The sequence below is a fragment of the Setaria viridis genome, chromosome 7 (assembly GCF_005286985.2).
Source record: "Setaria viridis chromosome 7, Setaria_viridis_v4.0, whole genome shotgun sequence".
NCBI classification, from domain to species: domain Eukaryota; kingdom Viridiplantae; phylum Streptophyta; class Magnoliopsida; order Poales; family Poaceae; genus Setaria; species Setaria viridis.
In genome coordinates, this window is record NC_048269.2 from 34,357,756 (window position 1) to 34,371,583 (window position 13,828).

Genomic DNA, 13,828 nt, shown 5'->3' on the forward strand with positions numbered 1-13,828 from the left:
TATTTTGGCCGTACGTGCATTCGTCCACGCCTAGGCAGCCGCGCGCGCACGGTGCAACCATGCAAAGCAGTCTCATTTGCACGGGGGACAAGGACGGCACTAACCACTTGTGTCATTGCTGCGTGCGGCTACTGCGACATGGCGTAGTTCGACGACCACCGCCGAGTAGCTGACTGAACTGGGAGTAGTTTGACTCTTCTTCTACTTCTCCGCCCATCATTATCATCAGGAGCCTAATGGGCTGCAGCAAACTAACGGACTCCACCCCAACCACCGCTGTGTAGTCGGCCCAATAGCACGGCCAACCACATTTTTTGCTCTCTCGCAGATGAATCCGGACCTCCAGCCTGACCACAGTTTCGAGCAACAACTCTCCTCCACCGGCTGCGCCTGAATTTCACTGTTTCCTTTTTTAGGCTGACAACATCACTGTTGATTGAGCCGAGAGAACCTAAATTTTGATTAGAAATTAAATGGACGAAGTAAATAGGGGGCAGTAATCTTTTTCATCGCCTGAATTTCACTCTTCTAGCTAAAAGTGACCTGATACTGCAGTCTGAAATGATCGGACCTAGAATAATGTGACCGACCAAGGGGTGTGTGGAAGGAGGGAGCTAAACTTTAGCCCTGTCACATCGGATGTTCGGATACTAATTAGGAGGACTAAACATAAGCTAATTACAAAACTAATTGCAGAGCTCCTAGGCTAAATCGCGAGACGAATCTATTAAGCCTAATTAATCCATCATTAGTGAATGGTTACTGTAGCATCACATTGTCAAATCATGGACTAATTAGGTTTAATAGATTCATCTCGTGATTTAACCTAGGGGTTGTGTAATTAGTCTAAATTTAATACTTCTAATTAGTGTCCAAACTTTCGATGTGACGGGAGCTAAAATTTAACCCCCTCCTCCAAACACCCCCCAAGCCTCCAACCCCTCTGTCTCCTCGATCATCCGTCCCAAGGTTCCTACCGAAACATCTCTTATCCTCAGCTGGATTATAAAAACGCCCAGTGGACCTTCCTTGCCCTCCAATGCAAGGTCCTATCTTGGTCAACAAGCACAAACTTGCCATGTGACCATCCATGGACAACTTCTTCAGAATATTTTAGCATCATCTTCAGATCTGTACAAGTCTGGTTTGGATGCTGCAACTTCCCCCTACTAGTCGCAGTGTATATAAACCAGCAGACACACTCTTCCCTCCCATCCACAGGTCAACAGCAAACGATACAAAAGTCAACGGCAATGGCCGCCGTCCCAGAAATGCAAAGCTCTGCACTCTCCCTGCTTCTCCTCCTACTGCTTCCCATACTGTACATCTTCTACCACCTCACAGGAACCCTGACGAAGAAGAAACCCACAACTCATGGCCTCAAATCCCACCCTCTCCTCGGCCACCTCCCGGCGTTCCTGAGGAACCGCCACCGCTTCCTCGACTGGTCCACCGAGCTCATCGTCGCCAGCCCGGAGCAGAGGATGGGCTTCTGGATCCCCGGGATGCGGACGGGCATCGTCACCGGCAACCCCGCCGACGTCGAGCACGTCCTGCGCGCCAACTTCGCCAACTACCCCAAGGGCGCGCACACCATCTCCATGCTCGAGGACTTCCTCGGCAACGGCCTCTTCAACTCCGACGGCGACCAGTGGCTCTGGCAGCGCAAGAACGCCAGCCTCGAGTTCACCAAGCGCTCCCTCCGCAAGTTCGTCGTCGACGTCGTGCAGGCCGAGGTCGCCGACAGGCTGCTCCCTCTGCTGCGGCGGAATGCCAGCGGCGAGGCCGGCGGCGCTGTCCTCGACTTGCAGGACGTGCTCGAGCGCTTCGCGTTCGACACCATCTGCATGGTGGCGTTCGGGCACGACCCGTGCTGCCTCGCCGACGGCGGGGTCATGGCCGAGGCGAGGTCCGATTTCATGCACACGTTCGGCGAGGCGCAGGACCTCATCGTTCGCCGGTTCTTGGAGCCCATTGAGGTCTCATGGAAGATCAAGAAGTGGCTCAACATCGGCACGGAGCGCCGGCTCAAGAAGGCCATCTCCGACATCCACGCGTTTGCCATGGACATCGTCCGTGCCCGGCGCCAGAGCGCGTCACTGGACGACGCCAGAGACGACGTCCTGTCACGGTTCGTGGCGAGCGACGACCACAGCGACGAGGCGCTCAGGGACATCGTCCTCAGCTTCCTCATCGCCGGGCGCGAGACGACGTCCTCGGCGCTGACGTGGTTCTTCTGGCTCGTGTCGTCGCGGCCGGACGTCGTGTCGCGCATCGCCGACGAGGTCCGCGCGGTGCGGGAGTCCACCGGCACGCGCGCCGGCGAGCCGTTCGGGTTCGACGCGCTGCGCGGCATGCACTACCTGCACGCCGCGCTCACCGAGTCGATGCGGCTGTACCCGCCGGTGCCGATCGACTCGCAGTCGTGCGCCGCCGACGACACTCTGCCCGACGGCACGCACGTCGGTGCCGGCTGGTCCGTGACGTACAGCGCCTATGCCATGGGGCGCCTCGCGGCCATATGGGGCGAGGACTGCGCGGAGTACAGGCCGGAGCGGTGGCTCGGGGAGGACGGCGCGTTCCGGCCGGAGAGCCCGTTCCGGTACACCGTGTTCCATGCCGGGCCGAGGATGTGCCTGGGGAAGGAGATGGCCTACGTGCAGATGAAGTCCATCGTTGCGAGCGTGCTCGAAGAGTTCGTGGTCGACGTCAAGAAGGATTCCGCCGGCGGTGTGCCGGAGCACGTGCTCTCCGTGACGCTCAGAATGAAAGGGGGCTTGCCTGTGCAAGTGAGGAGAAGGGTGGTTCCTGGAGGTGCTGAATGATCAAGAACATCATCGGTTTCATACTTTCATGTCCCTTGGGTTGACAATACCATTTGTAAATAGACTGTGTTGTGTTTTTTACTCTTCTTTTTTGAGCCATCTCTTGTGAGTTGTGAATGTTAGGCTGAATTCAATCAATAAAATGAATGTTTGATTACTTCTTAAGAGAAGTTACAAAGGAACATATTTCTCTCTTGCAAGGAGAGAACAATGCACACATCGTACATCTACAACTGAATAATCCTAGCAAAATTCCACTGCCCTACAGCATAGCAGCAAATGTGCACATGCTTAGATCAGCAATAAATATTCAAGTTATCAGCAACGGAGAAATAATCTCAGAACCGTATAAATCAGTTTAACTGCCTATCAGGTTCCTTTTTAATTGACAGTTTTGTATCAAAAGAACTGCATTTGATCATTTGAGATACATGTCTCCTACTTCTAGTGGTAAGGTGACGAACAGTTGTGTAGTGCCTTTTGTATTAATAAACAGTCAGTTACTCAGTATGTTCATCAACTATATACAGATTATATTTAGGCCGATGTCCTACACTACATGGGGAAGTATCAACTGTCATGCGTGCCTAGTTCTGTGTGATATGAAGAAGCAGACCGATTTTTTACCTGCAAAACAATCCAAGAGTTACCAGTGTATCTTCTAAAGAGAAAAATAAAAGCAGGAGGCAAATGGGTTCATACCAAGGGCATCATAGAGTTGCTCGGAATTCATTCACCAAGACATTTCAATGTTCTCAAGCTTAGTTACCTCTGGATCCATCAGTCTCTGACTTTACATCTCAATGCCAGTCACTATGGAGCAGATGAAAGTTTCTTTAAATCAATGAAACCAATTTACAAATAATAAGATAAAAAGGATTTTATTAATTGATCAGGAACCATAACTGAGAAACGAAGACAAGATTATCACCTTTAGGAGAAGATCCCAACTGGATATCTTGTCCTGCTAATACCATTGCCAGTCTTGAAATCCAGTGCTGGAAGAAATTCTCTGTCAGCGATCATGAGTTGTGCTCATTACCCAGTTGCTGAAGTCAAATTCCAAATAGCAGCCACACCTTGTTTCCAGAAGCCAGGAAAACCATGACTCCATGAGTCAAGAACAAACAAATCTCTAATCTGCTTGTTGTATGAACTGAAACTCCTTAGCACATAACTGCAAGACTCTATAGACCTCAAGGCTGACTGACTTAACTACATGCTGATCAAATAATGTCTTGTACCTAAAGATTATCTCGAATTCATCCTGCTGAAATTCATTAGGAAGGACGACCCTCCAGTTGCTTGGTTTTCCAACAGAACAAAAGCCATAGAGTAGGGAAAGGAAGGTCACTGGGTCCGGCGTGTAGCCTTTTTTAGCCATCTCATCTTTGAAGTTCAGTGCCTTCTCAAGCATATTATGTCTACATAGGCTAAAGATAATAGCATTGAGAGCTGAAATCCTTGGGTCTAATCCATCAGAAACCATTCCCTTGAATACATCTAAAAGGGCTCTCTTGTTATTAACCTTAACATTGCTACTGCAGGTTAGGTTGATTATACAAGGCATACTATTCGTGAGCCCATTAACTAGATAATGCAACGTGACTTCATTAGGAGAGCAATGATTAAGCAGCATGCTTTCAAAGTATGCAGCAGCTTTGATCACTTCATCTTTTTTAAACAGACTACCAATTATAATTGTATAGTGTATAACATTAGCAGACAGACCTTCAGACTGCATCTTTTCAAACAAATCTTCCGCACTGTCCATGTCATTTATCTTGCAGTATCCACTTATTAGTGACGAGTACGTAACAACATTTGGGTTGCATCTCCGCTTCATCATATCACATAAGAACCTAAGAGCTGCACTTATGTTACCTTGTTTAGCATAGCCATCAATAAGTGTAGTATATGTAAACTCATCTGGGATACACCCAACCTTTCTCATGCTGCTCATGCACATAATTGCCTCATTCATCATTCCAAACTTACAATATCCCTTAACCATAGCATTGTAACCAACAACATCAGGGCAGACACCTTTTTCTTCCATGAATTCAAATATTTTTCTCGCATCACTGAGATTCTCACTCCTAATGAAACCATCAATCAAAGTGGTATACACAAATTTATCAGGTTGCACATTTTGCTCGAGCATCTCTGCGAGAAGGTTCTTGGCTGCAGGAAGCATCCGTTTCTTGCATAAACCACTAATCAGTACATTATATATGTTAGCATCAGGCATCACCCGTCTCTCTGCCATCTTTTCCCGGACAATCAAGGCCTCACTTACTTGCCCAGCAACAACAAGGCCATGAATCAATGAACCAAATGTAACCACATCTGGAGTATGACCTCTTCCCATCATCTCCACAAGTAAATCCGATGCAACCATCACTTCTCCTCTGATGCAGAAGGCATGAATCAAGGGAGTATAGCTAACTTGATTTGGTTCCAACTCCCTCCTAATGGCCTCCCTCAAAAGCTGCAAAGCCTGTTGAACATCACCTTCCCGGCAAAACGCCGATATCAAAGTATTAAATGTCACAATATCCGGGTCACAACCACTTGCAAACAGTTGCTTCAGAACAGCCATTGCCTGCGTTGCTGACTGGCATTTGCACAATGCGTCAACCACAGTGTTATAAATCTGCACATTGGGGGGCAATCCTCTCACCCTCATCTCCCCAAGCAAACTCCCAATCTTCTCCAGATCACCTTTCCTCCCGAGCCAGTTAACAATAGAACCATATGTCACCGCAGTTGGCAAGAATCCTTTCGTGTCCATATCGCCCAACAGCAGCAATGCCTTCCCAATGTCCCCGCGCCGGCAGTACCCATCGATCAACACATTGTAGAACACGACGTGCGGAATACACTCAGCTCCCCACCTCGCCTCTATTAGCTTCATCCCCTCCTCCACCCGCCCTTCCAAGCACATCCCTCTGACCATCACGCAGGTGCTGTAGTTATCCGCGCCGCCCTCCTCCGCAAGCATTTCGTCATACAGCTTCCGGGCATCCTCCCATCGCAGGCGCTCCACGAGAAGCCTGAGCAGGCGGTTGCAGTGCCTCGCCTCCGGGAGCGCGCCGTGCATCTCCCTGGCGCGAGCGCACGTCTCGGCGGCCTTCCCTTCCATCCCGGCGTCCGCGTACGCGGCGACGAGCGCGCCGAGGCAGGCGCGCGTGGGCGTGGCGGGGGACATGGAGCGGAGCGTGGCGTCCGCGGCGTCGAAGCGGCGGGCGCGGGCGAGGAGGCGGAGCAGCGCGGAGTGTGCGAGCGGGGTCGGCGCGTCATGATGGTGGTGGGCGTGGGACTGGGACCAGGAGAGGAGCGCGAGGGCGAGGTCGGGGTCGGTGAGGGAGGAGACGGCGGCGGCGAGGCGGGCGTCGGAGAGCGGGGGCGGGAGGAGCGCGGCGAGGGAGCGGGACCAGGTGGGGTCGGTGGCGCGGGAGGCGAGGACGCGCGCGAGCGAGGCCGCGAGGGCCGGGGTGACGGGCGGGTAGCTCGGGTTGGGGCGGCGGCGCGGGAGCGGGGTGATGCGGGGCAGGAGCCTTGTTGACATCAAACGCTGCGGCGGCGGCGGCGGCGGCGGTCGGCGGCCGCGGCGCGAGGTGTGCGAGCGCGAGGGCGGAGGCGGCACGAATTGAAGAACCTCGAACGGCCGCGGCAAGCGGCATCGCGGCCGTTGAACGGCGGGGTTGTAGCCCTCAAGCCGCATCCAACCGTCCACGGATCTGGGCCGTTGAATAGCTTGTTCAGGTTCCGCACTTCAGCGTTAAAAGAGAAAGGAAAGAAAGAAGAATGGCTAGTTCAGTTGCTTAGTTACAGTCCACAGATTACACATTGGAACTGCTGCTGCTGCTGCTTCTTACATATATGATATGGTTAACTTTTCAAAAAAAATACAATTCACATATTACAGTGTGATTCACTGAAAATAAAAATTCGCAGTGACAAATGAGAGCATCGTAGCAATGGAGGAAGGAACGAAGGTATTAGCTATGCTTTAACAGTTTGTATGAACATGAGCAGCATATTTTTCGGTCACGCAGAGACGCCAACGCCACCAAATGTACTTTGCGGGAAGCCATCTCCGGTGAGGTGTCCGGCGTCCCCGAACTTCTCCAGGATCCAGCGGCCATCGGAACCGGAGACATGGACAACGCTGATTGAGGTGTTAGGAATTTTCATGCCAACCGAGATCGTTGGATCGGCGTGCTTGCAGATTTCTTCTATGACTGCCTCATGGGAGACGATGACCACCCGCTCACCTGTTAACGCAACACGTGACAGCTTCAGTTTGCAGCTTGAAATTCACCACCAGGTGCAAGTTTTGACCATACAGAAAGCACAAGAAATTACTATGTGGATCGGTGCTTACCCTTGTGCTTCTCGGCGATTGCGTTCAAGCGGGGAACACAGCGCTCGAAAAGTTGATCAAGACTCTCCCCACCACCCTATCCAAAAGGAGATGACTAGTGAGTAATAGCAACCAACAGGGAAAAGCATGCCTAGCTTTTACTTCAACTAAGACTAAGTACAACTTTGAGAGGTGAATGAGAATTAGTTACAGGTATTTCTTGGTCTCTGCCACCGCGTGCGAAAGCCTTGAAAGCTTCAGACCTCTTGGCATCGTCAATGGTCCAACCTTGGAACAATCCCATGTGCCTTTCCGTCAGTGCCAGATCAATCACCAGCTGAATCAACACAGAAGCCCATTTATTCGGATGATATATAGAACACCAATTCGTGAAGCGAGAAAAATTAGCACAAACTAATACTAGTATTCAAGTTGCTCCAGAATTGTTCATACATCAGAATCAGATACGCCGCAATGCGCTGCGATCGTTTGCGCAGTCTGGAAAGCACGCTTCAAGTCAGAGGAGTAGACGGCAGCTGGCTTGGTTTCTTCCGACAGACGACGGGCAACCTTCAGGGTTTGAACAAAATCAGAATCACGTACATAAAAGCGCCAGATTACAATCCCAAGTCATGATCTCACAAAGTATAGCGTACCATGGCAGCCTGCTGCCTACCAGTCTCGTTCAGCTCCTGATCCATCCGTCCCTGTTGAAAAGTAATGGAATAACGGTGAGAATGGCCTGTACTCCTAGCAATACTCTACCCAATTCACTATAGGACCAGCGGTTTTCAAGTCGTATCAGTGATATCGCAGAACTGCCAGACAACTTATCTGATAGAAAGCAAAGGCCAGATTTTTTGGGGACCTAACACATACTGTATTGCAGAGGGAGAATCTGAAAGTGATGCGATTAGTAGCAAGCTGTGACAGGACAGGATGAAGAAGAAGCGACCTGAACGATGCGGGAGACGTTCCAATCCGTCTGTCCATGGCGCACCAACACCACCTCCGCGAAGTGCTCGCCGTGCGGCGATGCAGGTGCCATTGATCGATCGGCCGGCGTTAACTGCTGCAGAGGGAAGGGGAGATGCGATCAGTCTTGCTCTAGCTGGCTTGCAGCTTCCTGGAAATCTGGAACCTCTCTGATCTCTTGTGCTTTATGATTGGCCATCTGGGGCGACTTTATAAGAGGCCAGAGAGTATGGATTATAATTCGTGTACGTTTTGAAGATGGAAAGATGGCGACCTGCTAGTTGACTAATGAATTAGAAACAGGGTTTGAGCAACAACAGCCATTCCAACAGCAGGTTTGGTTTCCATTCTACGCCAAGCCATCCATCCGTTGTATACTAGGCAAGCATAAGACCTGAGTTGTCTTGTTCATGATAAGTATAAACTAAATACTTTTTTTAAGCGGATAACTATAATACACTATGCATGTCACACGCACAAGGAAATAGCAATGTGAGAACACGGAAATCCCTTGAGCTCGCCGGCCACGATTGCTTCGACTCCGATCCATCTCCAAGCATGAACGATTGCTTCGTCGCCGCCCACGGACGACACGCCGACTCATCGATCCCATCCACTTTCTTCTCCATAACACACAAATGGGGGAAGGTTTGAGATAACGAGGGAGGAATGGCAACCGATGGATCGGACTATATCTATTCTATTGCCTCCAACTCCAAAGCAACAGGGTCAGGTCAGCAAAGACCGTCCGCCGCACGCGTACTGCTTCTACACAGCCCCGTGTCATAGGCACACACACGTATGGCTGCACCGTGGGAGACCATGCACTACAAAGCCGTTCCCCTGCCGATGCAGAAGCAGCATGCCAGCATTATTAGGGTAGAATCAAACACTTTACACTTCAGAGTTACGTTCGCAACTGCCTATGAGCAGGCATTTACAAGCAGCAGTGCAATGCTTCAAATTTCAGTGTGGTATTGTTTACCCATAGAGGACTTTCTATACAAGTTCATTATCATTGCACTGACAAGTGAGAGCATTGTAGTAATGGAAGAATGGAGGCATGTTCAACCGTATCAAGGACTCGAGGTAGCCGATTGTATTGCCGTACGAACAAGAGCAGAGCAGCATGTTTTCTTGCCTCGCGGCATACAGACGATTACACAGAGGCGCCATCACCACCAAATGCACTCTGCAGAAAGCCATCTTCATCGAGGTGGCCGACGTCCCCGAGCTTCTCGAGGATCCAATGGCGGTTCTCACCGGAAATATGGATCACGCTGATTGAAGTGTTGGGGATTCTTCTGCGAACCAATGTCATCGTTGGATCGGCGTGCCTGCAGATTTCCTCTATGGCGGCGCCATGGGAGACCACAACCACCCGCTCCCCTGCGAATGCAACATGTCAGCGCAACAGCATAAATAACAGTTCCAGTTTGGAGTTTGGAGTTGATGAAGAATTGGCAGCCATAGTTATGCATCATCAGGTGCAAGTTTTGACAGAGCTAGTAGCACTACTGTAAATTGGGCCTAGGTTTTATCTGCTGCATTGTACTGAATACAGATAGCACGAAGGAATTGAGAAGCTAAAGAGTAATCTGAATCAGATCATTGCTTACCCTTGTGCTTGTCAGCTATCGTGTTCAAGTAGGAAACACAGCGCTCGGAAAGTTGATCAAGACTCTCCCCACCACCCTACCAAAATATGAACGGATTAGATAACTAGTATACAGCAACCAGAAGGAAAAATGACTGTCACTGATTCAGAAGGATTCAAGGTAGCTTTGGGAGGAGAATGGAAGTTAGTTACAGGAATTTCTTGGTTTCTGTCATCGGATGAGAAAGCCTTGTAAGCTTCAGGCTTGGTACTGACGGCATCATCAAACTTCAAACCGTGGAGATCTCCCATGTGCCTTTCTCTCAGTGACTGATCAAACACCAACTGAAACAAACAGTAGTTAATTTATTTAAAACAGCAATTCGAAAAATTAGCACACATTATGGAGACATGGCAAGCAGTAATTCAAGTTGTTCCAGAGGATTCATACATTGGATACATGGCAAGCTGTTGCGATAGTTTGTGCAGTCTCGGCAGCGCGCTTCAAATCAGAGGAGTACACAGCAGCTGGCTTGGCTTCTTTGGACAGCCGACGGGCAAGCTTCAGGTTTTTTAATAGTAAAATCAGAACCACATAAAAACATGATCCCAAGAAATAACCACACAAAGTATAACTACCATGATAGCTTGCTGTTTACCAGTCTCATTCAGCTCCGGATCCATTTGTCCCTGTTAAAAGAGTTTAATTCTGAGCCTCGTCAAGAAGGAGAAAACTAATGGAACAATGGTGAGAAGGGACTTCTGTACTGAAGTCTGAATTACTGATACTGTTAACAACAAGCACCTGATTCAACTGGAGGAGGAGCCATTTCAAAAGCATAACCATTGAAATCACAAAACAGTTTTGAAAAGAATCATCTGGAAAAGGAGGATTTTGTTTTTTCTTCTTTCTCGGCACAAACTTGCATGTGGAGAAGGACTGGAAGAGAACCGACCTGAATGATGCGGGAGGCGTTCCACGATGTCTCTCCATGCCGCACCACCACCACCTCCGTGAAGTGCTCGCCGTGAGGCGATGCAGGAGACATTGCTCACTCGGTGTCAACTCGCTGCAGGGAGGGGATCAGGGGAATAAGAATATGGGTTAGCAGCAAACGTGCAGCTTCCAGGAACCCGCTGTCTTGTGCTTTTATGATGCCACAGAACCTTGTGGCCTTGTGGGGAATCCATTGCCTTCCGTTCTTATTGTATTCTTAATTTTCAGATCTGACCATAATCTCGTCTTGTCTCGTTACTTTAAGATCGAAGATGATGACATGCCAATTAACAAAGAAACACTAGTTTCTGCGCCAAATCATCCATCCAAGTTTGCTCTACCAGCTTGAGCTTGCTGATGATTGGTTCTCCAAGGATGAAGAAGAAAGGCAATTGCAGTTCCTGGGTGCTCTTGTTCATGATATCACACATACACACACACAAGTTATACTACTAGAGTGCATGCAGAAGAAAATATAGAAAAGCACGGAAATCTTCAGCTAGCACGTGCCTAAATCTCTGACGAAGATTGTGTTGACTCCATCGCCATGTACCCTCACTGCATGCACGAGAGTTACGCAGAGGCCCCGTTTCCGCCAAATGAGTTCTCCAGGAAGCCATTTCCGTTGAGATGGCTAACGTCTCCACACCTCTCAAGGATCCAATGTCCAGTGACGCTTGACACACGGAAAACATTCAGTGAAGTATTGGGAATGTTCCTGCGGATCGGGCTGTTGGGAGGATCAGTGTGCCAGGACATCTCCAGTATGGCTGCACCGTGGGAGACCACCACAACCCGCTCTCCTGTCAATGCAGTAGCAGCATTATTAGGGTAGAAGTAGAACCAAATGCTTCAGAGTTCAGAATTGCCAATGAGCAGGTATTTACAGCTTACAAGCAGCAGTGCAGTGTGAGTGTGTGACAGAGAATGTTCAGATTTGTTTGGCCTATGTCAAATTTCAGTGCGGTATTGTTTATTTACCCGTAAAGGAATTTGGGATGCAGATAATTAAGAATGAGGTTTGCAGATTACCTATGTGTTCCTGAGCAATCTTATTCAAGTAGGAGACGCAGCGCTCAGTTAACTGATTCAGGCTCTCTCCACCACCCTGAACATCAATACAAGTGTCGATAAACGCTTCGTAGTGAAGTACAGAATCACATGGGTTTATCATTGGGACAAGGAGCTTAGGGAAACTTATGCTGTTTGAACAATGTAGCTAGCAACAGCAGGCTAGAAATATTGCCACGGTTATTCATGTAGCTTAAGTCAATTAAAGGTCTGAATAAGCATACGGCGCCCGTTGTAACTTGCAAGTGCCAAAAAGAAAACAAGGCTATTTATGCACCTATATTCCGTTTTTTCAGTACCAATTTCACAAAATTAAAAGCAGGCAACGATATACACTAGTGGTTTCATGACGCTGTAGCAGTACTTTACATGTCACCAGTTACCATTTCAGTCTAGACAAATTAAGCTGCAAACTTACCGGTATTTCTTGGTTTCTGCTATCAGGATCAGAGCCCTCAGTAATTTTAAAAATATCAAAGCCTCTGAAAACATCTGGATTTTTATTTACAGCATCATCCCACTTCAAGCCTTGGAGATATCCCATGTGCCTTTCCCTTAGTGCCTCATTCAGCACCAACTGAAACAAATTACTTTTGAGAAGAGGGACAAATATAGAATGCACTTATTCTTATTTTTCAAAAAAAAAAAGAATGCCCTTACATTTGGTACATCACAAACTTTTGCTATAATTTCTGCAGTCTCAGCAGCACGCTTCAAATCAGAGGAATATATGGCAGCTGGTTTGGCTTCTTTTGACAGCCGACGAGCCACCTTACAAGTTTCACCAGAATTTTTACAAAAATGTTAATGCTAGACATGGAACTGCAAACAATAATCATTTCTGAATTGCTGTTTAAGCAAATGAACCATACCACAACAGCTTGCTGTCTACCGATCTCATTCAGCTCTGGGTCCATTTGCTGTTTAAGGAGTTCTGTCAGAGAATTTGGTTTCCCTGAAACAATGACAGTTAATGGAAGAATGGCTGAAAGGAGCTCCAAAATCTAGAATTTCGAGTACTAGTTGATAGGAGCACATTGCTGCAGTTTACTGCAAAAGGTTTGGCATCCTTTTCCTGCTTCAAAAATTCAACCAACCAAGATTGAAACATTCAAGGATAATTTTATGTGTTTTGACTGACGAGATAATTGGCATGTCAAAACATGCAGTTAGAACTAAAAGGATGGACAAATCGCCTGCAATCAGTCATGCTAGCTTGTTGGAGACTGCATAAATTAAGTAGATTCAGGAGGGGCGACTGACCTGGACGATGTGGGAGGCGTTCCAGGAGGTCTCCCCGTGCCGGACCACCACCACCTCCGTGAACTCCTCGCCGCCGCTGGGCGCCGGGGTGGGCGACATGGCTCCGTAGATCGTTGCTAGCCGCAGCCGCAACGGTTAGGAAGGATACCTACCTGATATCCCTCTGGGGTCAACGGCAGCTTCCAGGAAGCAGCCGGCACGACCCCGCTGGCGCTGGCCGCTTCTTGTACCTGACGCCGGCGGCCTTGTGGGATGCTGTGGGGGAACAGATGGATTAACTACCACTAGCATATCTCCGCTCTCTTCTCATCGTGCTTGCTGGCTGCTGCTGCTGCTGCTGCTCCAGGCCTCCGAACTAGTCAATTTGAAACAGGCCTTTGCTCATATTAGCATGATGCAAGGGAAGGATAGTGACGTGACGTGGTTTTGGCAATGGGATTCTCAAGAGCACGAGAACCACATTTCTTTTGTAATGAAAAGGAAGCTTCAACAGCAATTCAATGTAACACGACATTGCCACACTTTGTCCATGGATTCCATGTCATACATGAAAGTGATCCAACAGCCGAACATGCCAGCGCCGACCCCGCAACAGGTCATTTGCTTCAGTTGACATGGAAATGATCGTGACAGAGTTTTTTTTTTCAGGCGTACCCAAAGAATTCAGCTTCTTTCGGTCAGTGACTACCGACTCTGACTAGAGAGAGCATCAGCCACCAACTTGACCACAA

At 48.8% G+C, this 13,828-nt stretch overlaps 4 protein-coding genes across 4 annotated transcripts; 1 reads left to right on the forward strand and 3 right to left on the reverse strand.

Annotated features, from left to right (window-relative positions):
* Positions 1–1,161: 1,161 nt before the first annotated feature.
* Positions 1,162–2,982, forward strand: LOC117863833 (cytochrome P450 CYP94D108). The gene has a single exon (XM_034747693.2). It carries the CDS (start codon positions 1,254–1,256, stop codon positions 2,823–2,825), a length of 1,572 nt encoding a protein of 523 aa, XP_034603584.1. The 5' UTR covers positions 1,162–1,253; the 3' UTR covers positions 2,826–2,982.
* A 172-nt stretch (positions 2,983–3,154) lies between these two features.
* LOC117863832 (uncharacterized) lies at positions 3,155–6,567 on the reverse strand. The gene is made up of 3 exons (XM_034747692.2): positions 3,757–6,567; positions 3,528–3,638; positions 3,155–3,452 (listed from the first exon to the last, which is right to left on the reverse strand). The coding sequence occupies exon 1, from the start codon at positions 6,550–6,552 to the stop codon at positions 3,961–3,963; it is 2,592 nt and encodes an 863-aa protein (XP_034603583.1). The 5' UTR covers positions 6,553–6,567; the 3' UTR covers positions 3,155–3,452; positions 3,528–3,638; positions 3,757–3,960.
* Positions 6,568–6,670: 103 nt separating this feature from the next.
* LOC117863837 (phosphoglycerate mutase-like protein 4) lies at positions 6,671–8,426 on the reverse strand. The gene is made up of 6 exons (XM_034747696.2): positions 8,150–8,426; positions 7,851–7,901; positions 7,648–7,764; positions 7,406–7,531; positions 7,216–7,291; positions 6,671–7,105 (listed from the first exon to the last, which is right to left on the reverse strand). The coding sequence occupies exons 1-6, from the start codon at positions 8,240–8,242 to the stop codon at positions 6,879–6,881; spliced, it is 690 nt and encodes a 229-aa protein (XP_034603587.1). The 5' UTR covers positions 8,243–8,426; the 3' UTR covers positions 6,671–6,878.
* A 593-nt stretch (positions 8,427–9,019) lies between these two features.
* Positions 9,020–13,552, reverse strand: LOC117863836 (uncharacterized). Its single transcript, XM_034747695.2, has 12 exons — positions 13,098–13,552; positions 12,707–12,754; positions 12,495–12,605; positions 12,253–12,411; positions 11,796–11,871; positions 11,339–11,566; positions 10,723–10,817; positions 10,406–10,456; positions 10,218–10,328; positions 9,980–10,111; positions 9,789–9,864; positions 9,020–9,558 (listed from the first exon to the last, which is right to left on the reverse strand). Exons 1-12 carry the CDS (start codon positions 13,194–13,196, stop codon positions 9,329–9,331), a joined length of 1,416 nt encoding a protein of 471 aa, XP_034603586.2. The 5' UTR covers positions 13,197–13,552; the 3' UTR covers positions 9,020–9,328.
* Between the last annotated feature and the right edge of the window lie 276 nt (positions 13,553–13,828).